The 15815-nt window shown below is 44.9% G+C and overlaps 1 protein-coding gene across 1 annotated transcript in view; it reads left to right on the top strand.

Annotated features, from left to right (window-relative positions):
• The window catches only part of Cad87A (cadherin 87A), a 134775-nt gene that overhangs the window by 27337 nt on the left and 91623 nt on the right, over positions 1-15815 (top strand). The window contains exon 2 of the mRNA XM_070088566.1: positions 5235-5314. Within this exon, the coding sequence (XP_069944667.1) occupies positions 5239-5314 (76 nt within the window). The 5' untranslated portion in view covers positions 5235-5238. The remainder of the gene's footprint in view (positions 1-5234; positions 5315-15815) is intronic.

Below are 15815 nucleotides of genomic sequence, written 5' to 3'. Positions count from 1 at the left end.
AGCTGAAGGGGGTAGGAGAGTTTCAGTGGGGGGAAATAAATGGGATTAAATCTGGAGTATCTGAGAGAGTTAGAGCAAAGGAAGGGGTAGCAGTAATGTTAAATGATCAGTTATGGAAGGAGAAAAGAGAATATGAATGTGTAAATTCAAGAATTATGTGGATTAAAGTAAAGGTTGGATGCGAGAAGTGGGTCATAATAAGCGTGTATGCACCTGGAGAAGAGAGGAATGCAGAGGAGAGAGAGAGATTTTGGGAGATGTTAAGTGAATGTATAGGAGCCTTTGAACCAAGTGAGAGAGTAATTGTGGTAGGGGACCTGAATGCTAAAGTAGGAGAAACTTTTAGAGAGGGTGTGGTAGGTAAGTTTGGGGTGCCAGGTGTAAATGATAATGGGAGCCCTTTGATTGAACTTTGTATAGAAAGGGGTTTAGTTATAGGTAATACATATTTTAAGAAAAAGAGGATAAATAAGTATACAAGATATGATGTAGGGCGAAATGACAGTAGTTTGTTGGATTATGTATTGGTAGATAAAAGACTGTTGAGTAGACTTCAGGATGTACATGTTTATAGAGGGGCCACAGATATATCAGATCACTTTCTAGTTGTAGCTACACTGAGAGTAAAAGGTAGATGGGATACAAGGAGAATAGAAGCATCAGGGAAGAGAGAGGTGAAGGTTTATAAACTAAAAGAGGAGGCAGTTAGGGTAAGATATAAAGAGCTATTGGAGGATAGATGGGCTAATGAGAGCATAGGCAATGGGGTCGAAGAGGTATGGGGTAGGTTTAAAAATGTAGTGTTAGAGTGTTCAGCAGAAGTTTGTGGTTACAGGAAAGTGGGTGCAGGAGGGAAGAGGAGCGATTGGTGGAATGATGATGTAAAGAGAGTAGTAAGGGAGAAAAAGTTAGCATATGAGAAGTTTTTCCAAAGTAGAAGTGATGCAAGGAGGGAAGAGTATATGGAGAAAAAGAGAGAGGTTAAGAGAGTGGTGAAGCAATGTAAAAAGAGAGCAAATGAGAGAGTGGGTGAGATGTTATCAACAAATTTTGTTGAAAATAAGAAAAAGTTTTGGAGTGAGATTAACAAGTTAAGAAAGCCTAGAGAACAAATGGATTTGTCAGTTAAAAATAGGAGAGGAGAGTTATTAAATGGAGAGTTAGAGGTATTGGGAAGATGGAGGGAATATTTTGAGGAATTGTTAAATGATGATGAAGATAGGGAAGCTGTGATTTCGTGTATAGGGCAAGGAGGAATAACATCTTATAGGAGTGAGAAAGAGCCAGTTGTGAGTGTGGGGGAAGTTCGTGAGGCAGTAGGTAAAATGAAAGGGGGTAAGGCAGCCGGGATTGATGGGATAAAGATAGAAATGTTAAAAGCAGGTGGGGATATAGTTTTGGAGTGGTTGGTGCAATTATTTAATAAATGTATGGAAGAGGGTAAGGTACCTAGGGATTGGCAGAGAGCATGCATAGTTCCTTTGTATAAAGGCAAAGGGGATAAAAGAGAGTGCAAAAATTATAGGGGGATAAGTCTGTTGAGTGTACCTGGTAAAGTGTATGGTAGAGTTATAATTGAAAGAATTAAGAGTAAGACGGAGAATAGGATAGCAGATGAACAAGGAGGCTTTATAAAGGAAAGGTAGGGGGTGTGTGGACCAGGTGTTTACAGTGAAACATATAAGTGAACAGTATTTAGATAAGGCTAAAGAGGTCTTTGTGGCATTTATGGATTTGGAAAAGGCGTATGACAGGGTGGATAGGGGGGCAATGTGGCAGATGTTGCAAGTGTATGGTGTAGGAGGTAGGTTACTGAAAGCAGTGAAGAGTTTTTACGAGGATAGTGAGGCTCAAGTTAGAGTATGTAGGAAAGAGGGAAATTTTTTCCCAGTAAAAGTAGGCCTTAGACAAGGATGTGTGATGTCACCGTGGTTGTTTAATATATTTATAGATGGGGTTGTAAGAGAAGTAAATGCGAGGGTCTTGGCAAGAGGCGTGGAGTTAAAAGATAAAGAATCACACACAAAGTGGGAGTTGTCACAGCTGCTCTTTGCTGATGACACTGTGCTCTTGGGAGATTCTGAAGAGAAGTTGCAGAGATTGGTGGATGAATTTGGTAGGGTGTGCAAAAGAGGAAAATTAAAGGTGAATACAGGAAAGAGTAAGGTTATGAGGATAACAAAAAGATTAGGTGATGAAAGATTGAATATCAGATTGGAGGGAGAGAATATGGAGGAGGTGAACGTATTCAGATATTTGGGAGTGGACGTGTCAGCGGATGGGTCTATGAAAGATGAGGTGAATCATAGAATTGATGAGGGAAAAAGAGTGAGTGGTGCACTTAGGAGTCTGTGGAGACAAAGAACTTTGTCCTTGGAGGCAAAGAGGGGAATGTATGAGAGTATAGTTTTACCAACGCTCTTATATGGGTGTGAAACGTGGGTGATGAATGTTGCAGCGAGGAGAAGGCTGGAGGCAGTGGAGATGTCATGTCTGAGGGCAATGTGTGGTGTGAATATAATGCAGAGAATTCGTAGTTTGGAAGTTAGGAGGAGGTGCGGGATTACCAAAACTGTTGTCCAGAGGGCTGAGGAAGGGTTGTTGAGGTGGTTCGGACATGTAGAGAGAATGGAGCGAAACAGAATGACTTCAAGAGTGTATCAGTCTGTAGTGGAAGGAAGGCGGGGTAGGGGTCGGCCTAGGAAAGGTTGGAGGGAGGGGGTAAAGGAGGTTTTGTGTGCGAGGGGCTTGGACTTCCAGCAGGCATGCATGAGCGTGTTTGATAGGAGTGAATGGAGACAAATGGTTTTTAATACTTGACGTGCTGTTGGAGTGTGAGCAAAGTAACATTTATGAAGGGATTCAGGGAAACCGGCAGGCCGGACTTGAGTCCTGGAGATGGGAAGTACAGTGCCTGCACTCTGAAGGAGGGGTGTTAATGTTGCAGTTTAAAAACTGTAGTGTAAAGCACCCTTCTGGCAAGACAGTGATGGAGTGAATGATGGTGAAAGTTTTTCTTTTTCGGGCCACCCTGCCTTGGTGGGAATCGGCCGGTGTGATAATAAAAAAAAAAAAATAACATATATACATACAAATATATACATACATACATATATATACATATACATATATATACATATATATATATATATATATATATATATATATATATATATATATATATATATATATATAGATATATACATATATATAGATATATACATATATATATATATATATATATATGCACAGAACGAGAAAGTTGGCAGTAAAATGGATTGTAATTATTTTTTTTCTGATTGTATCTGCTAATACATTATAATGGCAGCGGGAGGGAGGTCAGAGTGATTTTGTAGTGACGTTACTGTGACCTTTGTGTTGTAAGGTCAGGCAGGTCACACTAGGTCACGTTCAGCGCACCGAGTGTCTCTCTCTATTTTCTCTGTATATTTTGCTATATCTCTAGAAGTCTTTATTGTTCTTTATTTGACGTGTTTCTCTTTGACCTCTTATTCTTCGCATCTCTTTTCTCTCGTTCTATCTCTTTAAGTACTCTATCACTCTGTATATTCGTAATCAGCGAGAGAGAGAGAGAGAGAGAGAGAGAGAGAGAGAGAGAGAGAGAGAGAGAGAGAGAGAGAGAGAGAGAGAGCCCTGACCAGCTGAGATGTTTGAGCAGCAGCTGTAGGTACAATTGTACTACCTTGCTGTGGGTGCAGGGGTCGGGGCACCGCCCCTTTCAGTCTACAATTGACCAAAGCAAATTCTGGCCTCCAGGTCCCCGGCACATAGACTGTGCATTGTTTACCTCCGCCATATCTACCACTACTTTCCACAAGTATAAGCTATTTTAAGGGTGACGGTAGGTTGAACAAGTATTTCAGATGGATAGTTTGGAATTGAGAAGAACCTGCCTAGTATGGACAAGTAGGTCTATTGCAATGTTCCTCGATTTTGTCCTGAAATCCACTTCCTAAGACCCCTGTAACTCGTCAGTATTTTCAGCATCTATAACCCCATGTAACTTCTCTCCTCTCATTGCCTCTTAGTATCTCGCACGTCGTGATCATGTCTTCCTTGCATCTCTCCTCAGAGTGCAACTCCCTTATTTCCGTTACCAGTTTTTTTTTTCTGGTAAAGTAGAATCTTCAATGACACTGAGTTATCCCTACGATTTAGCGCTTCCTCCATGCAATAGGCTTTAAGCTTCCAGCGTCTTCCAGTCAAAACTCGATGTTTGACCAAGAGGCTGGGCCGTCTAAATGTGTTTAAAGAATGAGTTTTCTCTAACCATGATTGCTGATGCCTCTGGAAGGTTATTCTGTTTACTTTGACCATCGGTGAATTGGTCTCTCACTTCGGTACGAGTGAGACGATTGTTGTGACGTGATAATTTATATAGTCTTGGTGATGGCTTCACTGTCCTTGAAGTTTTTCTTTCTGTCTGTGTGTTTCTGTCTGTACTGTGTAATAGAACTACAAAATAATTTTCTTCTTCTTCTTCTTCTTCTTTCATAATCTGCCTCCCCCTTGACCTAACAGGTCATTAAGAACCGCAATTATATAGGGTCTATTATTAACTCTAATGGAACTTTTTTTAAATAATAATTGTTCAAAGATGTGTACATTACTGTAATACTCAGGTCAGTGAGAGAAGTGTAAATTATTATTGAGAGGAAAAAAATGTTAATTTACGATCGTAAGTTAATGGCGTTTGAAGCCTATCGACCACACGATGGTCATTAAGGCCTCATGGTAACCTGTCCACCACTTGACAAAAATATTTTAATCCTTGAAGAGGGATTACAGTATACTTGTAGCATATATACCTATAGATAAATACACTTCTTGGTGTATATTATGCATTGTATATATGTATAATGTTGACCACGACCGGGGTCCAATATTTTTTATGCATTATGTATAATTGTCAGGAAACAGGACAAGTGTTTCCTGACGCGGGTCTTAGTTATATTATGACCCACAGCTGGAACTTTTGGTCATCTGGTCGAGGACTTCCGCTGGCTTACTCTCCACCTCTTTAAAAATTAAGGTTATACTTGTAATCTTTGTATTTTGAGATGTACATTCTCTGTATTCTATTTTGTGCATCTACGTACCTGCAGGTACTTCTGTATATTTTTTTTTACCTTGACACTAAATTGTTAATGAATCTATTGTATTTATGTAAAAAAATATTTTATGTAACAAGTATTTGTTGTTTTCTTTGGCAGAAGGATGTGGGCGAAACAGAGATGTGGTGGGCGGGCGAGACATGCCTTGATCCTGGTGGTAATATTACTGCTGCTTCAAGGTCAGTACAACTGGTCTCAACTCAGACTCGTCCTTATACAACATTATTGAAGGTCTTACATCAATAGAATTTGTATGTAATTGCTAAGTAATGGCACTGATAATGACTGGTAATGACACCGGTAATGGTACTGGTAATAGCCCTAGTAATGCTAATTCTAGGGAAGATTAAATTTACAGAGAAATGATAAGGTAATGGGCAATAAGCAGACTGGAATGTTGCAGAATAAAATAGTCTAACTCTGCAACCCAGAGAGAGAGAGAGAGAGAGAGAGAGAGAGAGAGAGAGAGAGAGAGAGAGAGAGAGAGAGAGAGACACAGACAGACAGACAGACAGACAGACAGACAGACAGAGAGACGAGACCTAGCTAGCTCCCGTCCCAGCCAAGACTCCTCACCAAGCCCTTCCTAACTCCTCGCTATTGCAGTTTAAAAGTCCGGCTAGTTCTCCCCCTAGTTCATCAGGCTTTGCCATGGGAACGCCACCATGTGCTCATTCAGAGAGCCGAGATTCCCAAACCAGGGTCAGGATATCAGGGATTAGCACTTCTAGATACTGATGTCGCAAATGGGATATCTCACACTGGCCGCAGGGGCGGTGACCCCCGGAAACGACTACGGGTAACATACTGTGAGTGGATATATGTGAAAGAAAGAAAAGGGAAAAGGGAAAGGGGGTGGGGGAACGGAGAGAGGAGCGGTTGCTTACAGGATGTGGGTCAGTTTATAATGGCTTCAGGGCTGGCGAAGTCTCGACCCCACGGCTTGCTGCTGCTGCTGCTGCTGCTACTACTGCTGACGCCACAAAGTACAGTAGCCTAGCGAGTGTAAGTTTTGCTAAGTGTGAATCACCGTGCAAAACACTGTTCATGATCACGTCTCACAACAATGTTCAATAAAACGTCTATCTCATCCCTGGAACACCCTCCAGGTAGACTCCACACTACCTTCCATAACATTTGCCACTACACCTTATCCTCCACACTGCCTTCCAAAATCTCGACTCTGAACTATGAACAATAAGCTCGTGGCAAAAAAAGTGACATAAAAAACGAAAACAACACAATACAATTGGCTGGAACAATATACATATATCCCGCACATGTGCGGGTTGTATGTGTATTGACATCGATGAGATCCTGTCTTCCATATCCGTCAGGAACCCGCCCCCGACCTTCTCCCGGATTCTCCTCCCCTCCCTATATAATGCGACCACAGGCAGGTACTGTGCTTAATCTACATTACCTCGAGCGTAGTACTCCCCCACCACCACTCTGCTCTACTTGCAGTAATTCTTTCCCCCGTTACACCCCCTCCCTTGTAATACCGAGCCACACTCACCCCCTCCCTTGTAATACCGAACCACACTCACCCCCTCCCTTGTAATACCGAACCACACTCACCCCCTCCCTTGTAATACCGAGCCACACTCACCCCCTCCCTTGTAATACCGAACCACACTCACCCCCTCCCTTGTAATACCGAACCACACTCACCCACTCCCCTGTAATACCCAACCACACTCGCCTGTTCAACAGCCTCCCACCAGCCATACCTGGAGGTTATTCCGGGGATCAACGCCCCCGCGGCCCGGTCCATGACCAGGCCTCCCGATGGATCAGAGCCTGATCAACTAGGCTGTTACTGCCGGCCGCACGCACCCCAACGTACGAGCCACAGCCCGGCTGATCCGGCACTGACTTTAGGTATCTGTCCAACTCTCTCTTGAAGACAGCCAGGGGTTTATTGGCAATTCCCCTAATGCTTGATGGGAGGCTGTTGAACAGTCTTAGGCCCCGGACACTTATGGTGTTTTCCCTTAGTGTACCAATGGCGCCCCTACTTTTTATTGGCGGCATTTTGCATCGTCTGCCCAGTCTTTTACTTTCGTAGGGAGTGATTTTTTGCATTTCTTTTAATTTCACTAATAGCTTTAAGCTGCTCCTGTTTCTCCTGGTTCCTGTAAGAGTCATTTAACTTAAGTTCGATAGTTTCCACTTCCCTGGTCAGCGCCTCCTTTCGTGTATCAGATATTCTAGCACTCCTGAGGAGCTCAGTGACTCTTCGTCGTCTTCTGTAGAGTGGAATTACCAATAGACCCCTGGTTGTCTTCAAGAGGGAGCTGGATAGATGCCTCAAGTCAGTGCCAGATCAGCCGGACTGTGGTTCGTACATTGGACTACGTGCGGCCAGCAGTAACAGCCTCGTTGATCAGCCCCTGATCCATGGACCGAGCCGAGGGGGCGTTGATCCCCAGAATCCCCCCTCCCTTGTAATACCCAACCACACTCACCCCCTCTACTGTACATCCAATCACCCTCACCATCCTCCCTCTCCCACCATTTTATGCCAATAAACTTCAATTTTGGAGTGTGTCCAGTCTTCCCATACAGCATTTTATAGACTGTGCTTCAGTGCCTCTCGTTGCTCAGTAAAAGAATCCTTGATTCTCAACAAAATGCCTGGGTTTGATCCTGGGGCGGGTGGAGAGGTGAATATCTTTTCGTATTCCTGTTATCCCTGTTCACTCTGATTTTTTTTTCATTTTTGCACCAAAATAAGCCTGCAGCCTAAGTTAACTTGGATAAATCTCTCTTGTCAGCCTTCGTTAAAAACTCTAATGTCAACGGAATAGTTTTTTTGTAATGCCTCAGCTAGCTTTCCCTTCGTAATACAAAACATGAACATGTATACAACTTGTTTGGTTAAACAATCATTGCCGAGTAAGCCAGGTCGATAAAGCACAATATTTATACTCTGCTATAGTCCAAGTCTTTGGTGTTGATAACTCAGTATTCTGGTGCATGTCGAAACTTAATGGGAGAACTAAGCATTGTTGTTCTTCCTTCGCTCTCCGAGCTTGACAAAGCTCCTGGAGAGCAATACGTTGCAACAATAAAATGCCACATTAGTTGTACCTGTGTCTGTTTGCTTGTGGTATTGGTGTTGATATGTAGTGATTGGCGGTGGGAGGTAGTGTAGTGACGTTAGAGGTGACAGTGTGGTTGGCAGGTGGGATGGTCGTGCACAGGCAGTGATACGTGTAATATAATTGTAATACTGGCTGCCTCTGATACCCCTTGTTGTGTATGTGTATCTTGCCACTTCACGTTCCCAGTATTCGTCACACATGTAGTGAGGTTGCCGCTGGTGCGATTATCACCGTCGTGTGTAATGTGATACTGTCCTCTCTCACCAACAAACAGAACATAAGAATGGAGGAACACTGCAAAAGGCCTACTGGCCCATACAAGGCAGGTCCTTATCAAAAGCACCCCTTCCCAAAGTTACCAAAAATTTTACTCCTGTACCCACACACCTCTTAAACCCAGCCCCTCCCACTCATATATTTGTCCAATCTCTTCTTAAGCTACCCAGGGTCCCAGCCTCGATTACCCAACTCTGCTGTGTTCATGTTGTTCCTTTCACTGAAATCACTGACCTGCAGACGCATCCCTCTACACAGTGCAGTACTGCAGTGAGATGACAAAATGACATGACTGTCGAAAGTCTGAGGACAATGTTCACTTAGAACACTTCAGTGAATGTGTTTATTCCGCCCCCCCCCCCGCCCCCCGCAGTCCAGTGTTATCTTATGATGTTATTTAATGATCTTTTCGGTGATATTAATTGTCATCCATCACACACCAGGACAAAGATGCGTACCAGAAACATTTTGGAATATTTTATACCCTCGTCGCCTTACCGAATTCTTCAAGCTCAATCCGACAGATTTCATTAATTCAGGCATGCAGCACATCCTGTGTACTGGAATATAACACTGAAACATAACTAGTGTTAGTTACCACTGTGTGGTTCATCACACAGTACAAGTGAATATTAAAATGGTATACAATACCGACAAGTTGGTAAGTAAGACACATAGGAAACATTTAGGCATTTTTATTCCGAAACGTTTCGCTTACACAGTAGGCTTCTTCAGTCGAGTACAGAAAGTAGGCAGGAGCAGTAGAGATGTGAAGACGATGCAATCAGTCCATCACCCTTGAAGATGTAGATTTGAGGTCGTCAGTCCCTCAGCCTGGAGAAGAATTCTGTTTCATAGCCTGAAATAATGTACATGTATAGGGAAGCCGCACCTTGCGGGTTCCCACGGTTTAACCATATACAATAGGGTAGTCGCGACTACACTGTTTCCATCCCATTGGAATTTCGGAGCCCCGGCTTGCGCGGATAGTCTGCAGGATGTGTGTGTGTGTACTCACACTCCCTGCACCATGAGCTTTATCATACATCTGCTGAAAGCTATGAATGGATCATGTCTCCACTACATCGCTTCCCAAACTATTCCACTTCCTGACTACTCTGTGACTGTGTTAGTTACCATTCGGTCCTAGCCACATGTCGATTAGACACTAGGCCTATTGTATATGTTAGTTACCAGTTGACAAAGGCGCTTGTCGTGTGTGTGTACTCACCTGGTTGTACTCACCTAGTTGAGGTTGCGGGGGTCGAGTCCGAGCTCCTGGCCCCGCCTCTTCACTGATCGCTACTAGGTCACTCTCCCTGAGCCGTGAGCTTTATCATACCTCTGCTTAAAGCTATGTATGGATCCTGCCTCCACTACATCGCTTCCCAAACTATTCCACTTACTGACTACTCTGTGGCTGAAGAAATACTTCCTAACATCCCTGTGATTCATCTGTGTCTTCAGCTTCCAACTGTGTCCCCTTGTTACTGTGTCCAATCTCTGGAACATCCTGTCTTTGTCCACCTTGTCAATTCCTCTCAGTATTTTGTATGTCGTTATCATGTCCCTCCTATCTCTCCTGTCCTCCAGTGTCGTCAGGTTGATTTCCCTTAACCTCTCCTCGTAGGACATACCTCTTAGCTCTGGGACTAGTCTTGTTGCAAACCTTTGCACTTTCTCTAGTTTCTTTACGTGCTTGGCTAGGTGTGGGTTCCAAACTGGTGCCGCATACTCCAATATGGGCCTAACGTACACGGTGTACAGGGTCCTGAATGATTCCTTATTAAGATGTCGGAATGCTGTTCTGAGGTTTGCTAGGCGCCCATATGCTGCAGCAGTTATTTGGTTGATGTGCGCTTCAGGAGATATGCCTGGTGTTATACTCACCCCAAGATCTTTTTCCTTGAGTGAGGTTTGTAGTCTCTGGCCCCCTAGACTGTACTCCGTCTGCGGTCTTCTTTGCCCTTCCCCAATCTTCATGACTTTGCACTTGGTGGGATTGAACTCCAGGAGCCAATTGCTGGACCAGGTCTGCAGCCTGTCCATATCCCTTTGTAGTTCTGCCTGGTCTTCGATCGAGTGAATTCTTCTCATCAACTTCACGTCATCTGCAAACAGGGACACCTCAGAGTCTATTCCTTCCGTCATGTCGTTCACAAATACCAGAAACAGCACTGGTGCTAGGACTGACCCCTGTGGGACCCCACGGGTCACAGGTGCCCACTCTGACACCTCGCCACGTGTGTGTGTGTGTGTGTGTGTGTGTGTGTGTGTGTATTAACGTGCTTGCATGTGTATGGGGTCCAAGTGTAGCAGTTATGACCAGATCGATTCTGGTGTCGACACTGTTTATCAAGACCTGAGAATGCAATCATTAAACCTCAGATGCGGCATAGTTTACCAGGAGTCCCTTCCGGAGGCTATCCCGGCTGCCTGGTCCCAGTCCAGTCCCCTTGAAAGCAATGTACCGTAGCACAGTGTGGTGCCCTCCTGTCTACATTATAAAACACGTAGCTTTTCCGAGTTAAAGTTTATGTAGCTCGGGTAAGTTTTGTTTTAATACTGGTCGACAGTGTTCGTATTTCTTCTGGAGTGTTTGATGATTATTATTATTATTATTATTGTTATTATTATTATTATTATTATTATTATTGCTGCTCAGGACATACTGCCGGACCTAGAGTAAACACTAGCTTTTGTATTTCCGGTTGTCTTTATTGCTTTGACTTGGAGGTGTCACTGGAGAAGTTCGAGGTAATCAGTCCCTCAACCTGGAAACGATGTGTTCAGTCCATCACTCTGAACACATCGTTTCCAGGTTGAGGGACTGATTACCTTGAACTCCTCCTCTCCTTACCCATTTCTACTTTGTATTGGATTGATGAAGCCACTGTGTGGCGAAACGTTTCTTCAATAAAGATTCCCATGTGTTGCATAAGTGTCTCAATTCTTCAACTTGTCGGTTTTGAAAACCATTCATCACAGTGATGGACGTATACATTTATGCGTCATGGTTGTGTTCAGTGACTCTTCCATAATATATTGATAAATCAAGTGAGCATGGAAAAAAGAGTCGTTTTCAGAGTTTGTTTTTCCATATATAAAACGATTGGTGCTTACATGGTAAAAACACTCAACTTCACTTTCCCATACTTCAGAATTCAGCCAAAACACGGTACTAGTGGGGTTAGAACTCGCGGTAAGTGAGTTGTCAAACTCCAGGCCAGCTCTGGCCTTGGAGTTTTATAACTAGCTTGCCGCGAGTTCAGTCTCTACCCGTACCGTGGTTTGTTTACAATCGTGCCATTACGATTTCGTGAGTAATTCAGGATTCGGTAACAACAACATTAGTGTTAGGTCAAGAACGTCAAGTGTTAATTGTCTCGCAATAGATTGATTCATAAAATTTAGCATAAAAGAAAGCGTTATATTAAGATCCAATTATGTGACTTTGTCAGCATTACTGAGATACACAGACCTGGCTGTCAAGACCACACTAGTGGGTCAGCATTACTGAGATACACAGACATGGCTGTCAAGACCACACTGGTGGGTCAGCATTACTGAGATACACAGACCTGGCTGTCAAGACCACACTGGTGGGTCAGCATTACTGAGATACACAGACCTGGCTGTCAAGACCACACTGGTGGGTCAGCATTACTGAGATACACTGACCTGGCTGTCAAGACCACACTAGTGGGTCAGCATTACTGAGATACACAGACCTGGCTGTCAAGACCACACTAGTGGGTCAGCATTACTGAGATACACAGACCTGGCTGTCAATACCACACTAGTGGGTCAGCATTACTGAGATACACAGACCTGGCAGTCAAGACCACACTAGTGGGTCAGCATTACTGAGATACACAGACCTGGCTGTCAAGACCACACTAGTGGGTCAGCATTACTGAGATACACAGACCTGGCTGTCAAGACCACACTAGTGGGTCAGCATTACTGAGATACACAGACCTGGCTGTCAAGACCACACTAGTGGGTCAGCATTACTGAGATACACAGACCTGGCTGTCAAGACCACACTAGTGGGTCAGCATTACTGAGATACACAGACCTGGCTATCAAGACCACACTAGTGGGTCAGCATTACTGAGATACACAGACCTGGCTGTCAAGACCACACTAGTGGGTCAGCATTACTGAGATACACGGACCTGGCTGTCAAGACCACACTGGTGGGTCAGCATTACTGAGATACACAGACCTGGCTATCAAGACCACACTAGTGGGTCAGCATTACTGAGATACACAGACCTGGCTGTCAAGACCACACTAGTTTGTCAGCATTACTGAGATACACAGACCTGGCTGTCAAGACCACACTAGTGGGTCAGCATTACTGAGATACACGGACCTGGCTGTCAAGACCACACTGGTGGGTCAGCATTACTGAGATACACAGACCTGCCTATCAAGACCACACTAGTGGGTCAGCATTACTGAGATACACAGACCTGGCTGTCAAGACCACACTAGTTTGTCAGCATTACTGAGATACACAGACCTGGCTGTCAAGACCACACTAGTGGGTCAGCATTACTGAGATACACAGACCTGGCTGTGAAGACCACACTAGTGGGTCAGCATTACTGAGATACACAGACCTGGCTGTCAAGACCACACTAGTGGGTCAGCATTACTGAGATACACAGACCTGGCTGTCAAGACCACACTGGTGGGTCAGCATTACTGAGATACACAGACCTGGCTGTCAAGACCACATTAGTTTGTCAGCATTACTGAGATACACAGACCTGGCTGTGAAGACCACACTAGTGGGTCAGCATTACTGAGATACACAGACCTGGCTGTGAAGACCACACTAGTGGGTCAGCATTACTGAGATACACAGACCTGGCTGTCAAGACCACACTAGTGGGTCAGCATTACTGAGATACACAGACCTGGCTGTGAAGACCACACTAGTGGGTCAGCATTACTGAGATACACAGACCTGGCTGTCAAGACCACACTAGTGGGTCAGCATTACTGAGATACACAGACCTGGCTGTCAAGACCACACTAGTGGGTCAGCATTACTGAGATACACAGACCTGGCTGTGAAGACCACACTAGTGGGTCAGCATTACTGAGATACACAGACCTGGCTGTGAAGACCACACTAGTGGGTCAGCATTACTGAGATACACAGACCTGGCTGTCAAGACCACACTAGTGGGTCAGCATTACTGAGACACACAGACCTGGCTGTCAAGACCACACTAGTGGGTCAGCATTACTGAGATACACAGACCTGGCTGTCAAGACCACACTAGTGGGTCAGCATTACTGAGATACACAGACCTGGCTGTCAAGACCACACTGGTGGGTCAGCATTACTGAGATACACAGACCTGGCTATCAAGACCACACTAGTGGGTCAGCATTACTGAGATACACAGACCTGGCTGTCAAGACCACACTAGTGGGTCAGCATTACTGAGATACACAGACCTGGCTGTCAAGACCACATTAGTGGGTCAGCATTACTGAGATACACAGACCTGGCTGTCAAGACCACACTGGTGGGTCAGCATTACTGAGATACACAGACCTGGCTGTCAAGACCACACTAGTTTGTCAGCATTACTGAGATACACAGACCTGGCTGTCAAGACCACACTAGTGGGTCAGCATTACTGAGATACACAGACCTGGCTGTCAAGACCACACTAGTGGGTCAGCATTACTGAGATACACAGACCTGGCTGTCAAGACCACACTAGTGGGTCAGCATTACTGAGATACACAGACCTGGCTGTCAAGACCACACTGGTGGGTCAGCATTACTGAGATACACTGACCTGGCTGTCAAGACCACACTAGTGGGTCAGCATTACTGAGATACACAGACCTGGCTGTCAAGACCACACTAGTGGGTCAGCATTACTGAGATACACAGACCTGGCTGTCAAGACCACACTAGTGGGTCAGCATTACTGAGATACACAGACCTGGCTGTCTAGACCACATTAGTGGGTCAGCATTACTGAGATACACAGACCTGGCTGTCTAGACCACATTAGTGGGTCAGCATTACTGAGATGCACAGACCTGGCTGTGAAGACCACACTAGTGGGTCAGCATTACTGAGATACACAGACCTGGCTGTCAAAACCACACTAGTGGGTCAGCATTACTGAGATATACAGACCTGGCTGTCAAGACCACACTAGTGGGTCAGCATTACTGAGACACACAGACCTGGCTGTCAAGACCACACTAGTGGGTCAGCATTACTGAGACACACAGACCTGGCTGTCAAGACCACACTGGTGGGTCAGCATTACTGAGATACACAGACCTGGCTGTCAAGACCACACTGGTGGGTCAGCATTACTGAGATACACAGACCTGGCTGTCAAGACCACACTGGTGGGTCAGCATTACTGAGATACACAGACCTGGCTGTCAAGACCACACTGGTGGGTCAGCATTACTGAGATACACAGACCTGGCTGTCAAGACCACACTGGTGGGTCAGCATTACTGAGATACACAGACCTGGCTGTCAAAACCACACTAGTGGGTCAGCATTACTGAGATACACAGACCTGGCTGTCAAGACCACACTAGTTTGTCAGCATTACTGAGATACACAGACCTGGCTGTCAAAACCACACTAGTGGGTCAGCATTACTGAGATACACAGACCTGGCTGTCAAGACCACACTAGTTTGTCAGCATTACTGAGATACACAGACCTGGCTGTCAAGACCACACTAGTGGGTCAGCATTACTGAGATACACAGACCTGGCTGTCAAGACCACACTAGTGGGTCAGCATTACTGAGATACACAGACCTGGCTGTCAAGACCACACTAGTTTGTCAGCATTACTGAGATACACAGACCTGGCTGTCAAGACCACACTAGTTTGTCAGCATTACTGAGATACACAGACCTGGCTGTCAAGACCACACTAGTGGGTCAGCATTACTGAGATACACAGACCTGGCTGTCAAGACCACACTAGTTTGTCAGCATTACTGAGATACACAGACCTGGCTGTCAAGACCACACTAGTGGGTCAGCATTACTGAGATACACAGACCTGGCTGTCAAGACCACACTAGTGGGTCAGCATTACTGAGATACACAGACCTGGCTGTCAAGACCACACTAGTGGGTCAGCATTACTGAGATACACAGACCTGGCTGTCAAGACCACACTAGTGGGTCAGCATTACTGAGATACACAGACCTGGCTGTCAAGACTACACTAGTGGGTCAGCATTACTGAGATACACAGACCTGGCTGTCAAGA

Source organism: Cherax quadricarinatus, chromosome 25 (genome assembly GCF_038502225.1).
Source record: "Cherax quadricarinatus isolate ZL_2023a chromosome 25, ASM3850222v1, whole genome shotgun sequence".
NCBI lineage: Eukaryota > Metazoa > Arthropoda > Malacostraca > Decapoda > Parastacidae > Cherax > Cherax quadricarinatus.
This window is presented reverse-complemented; position numbering and strand designations above follow the sequence as displayed.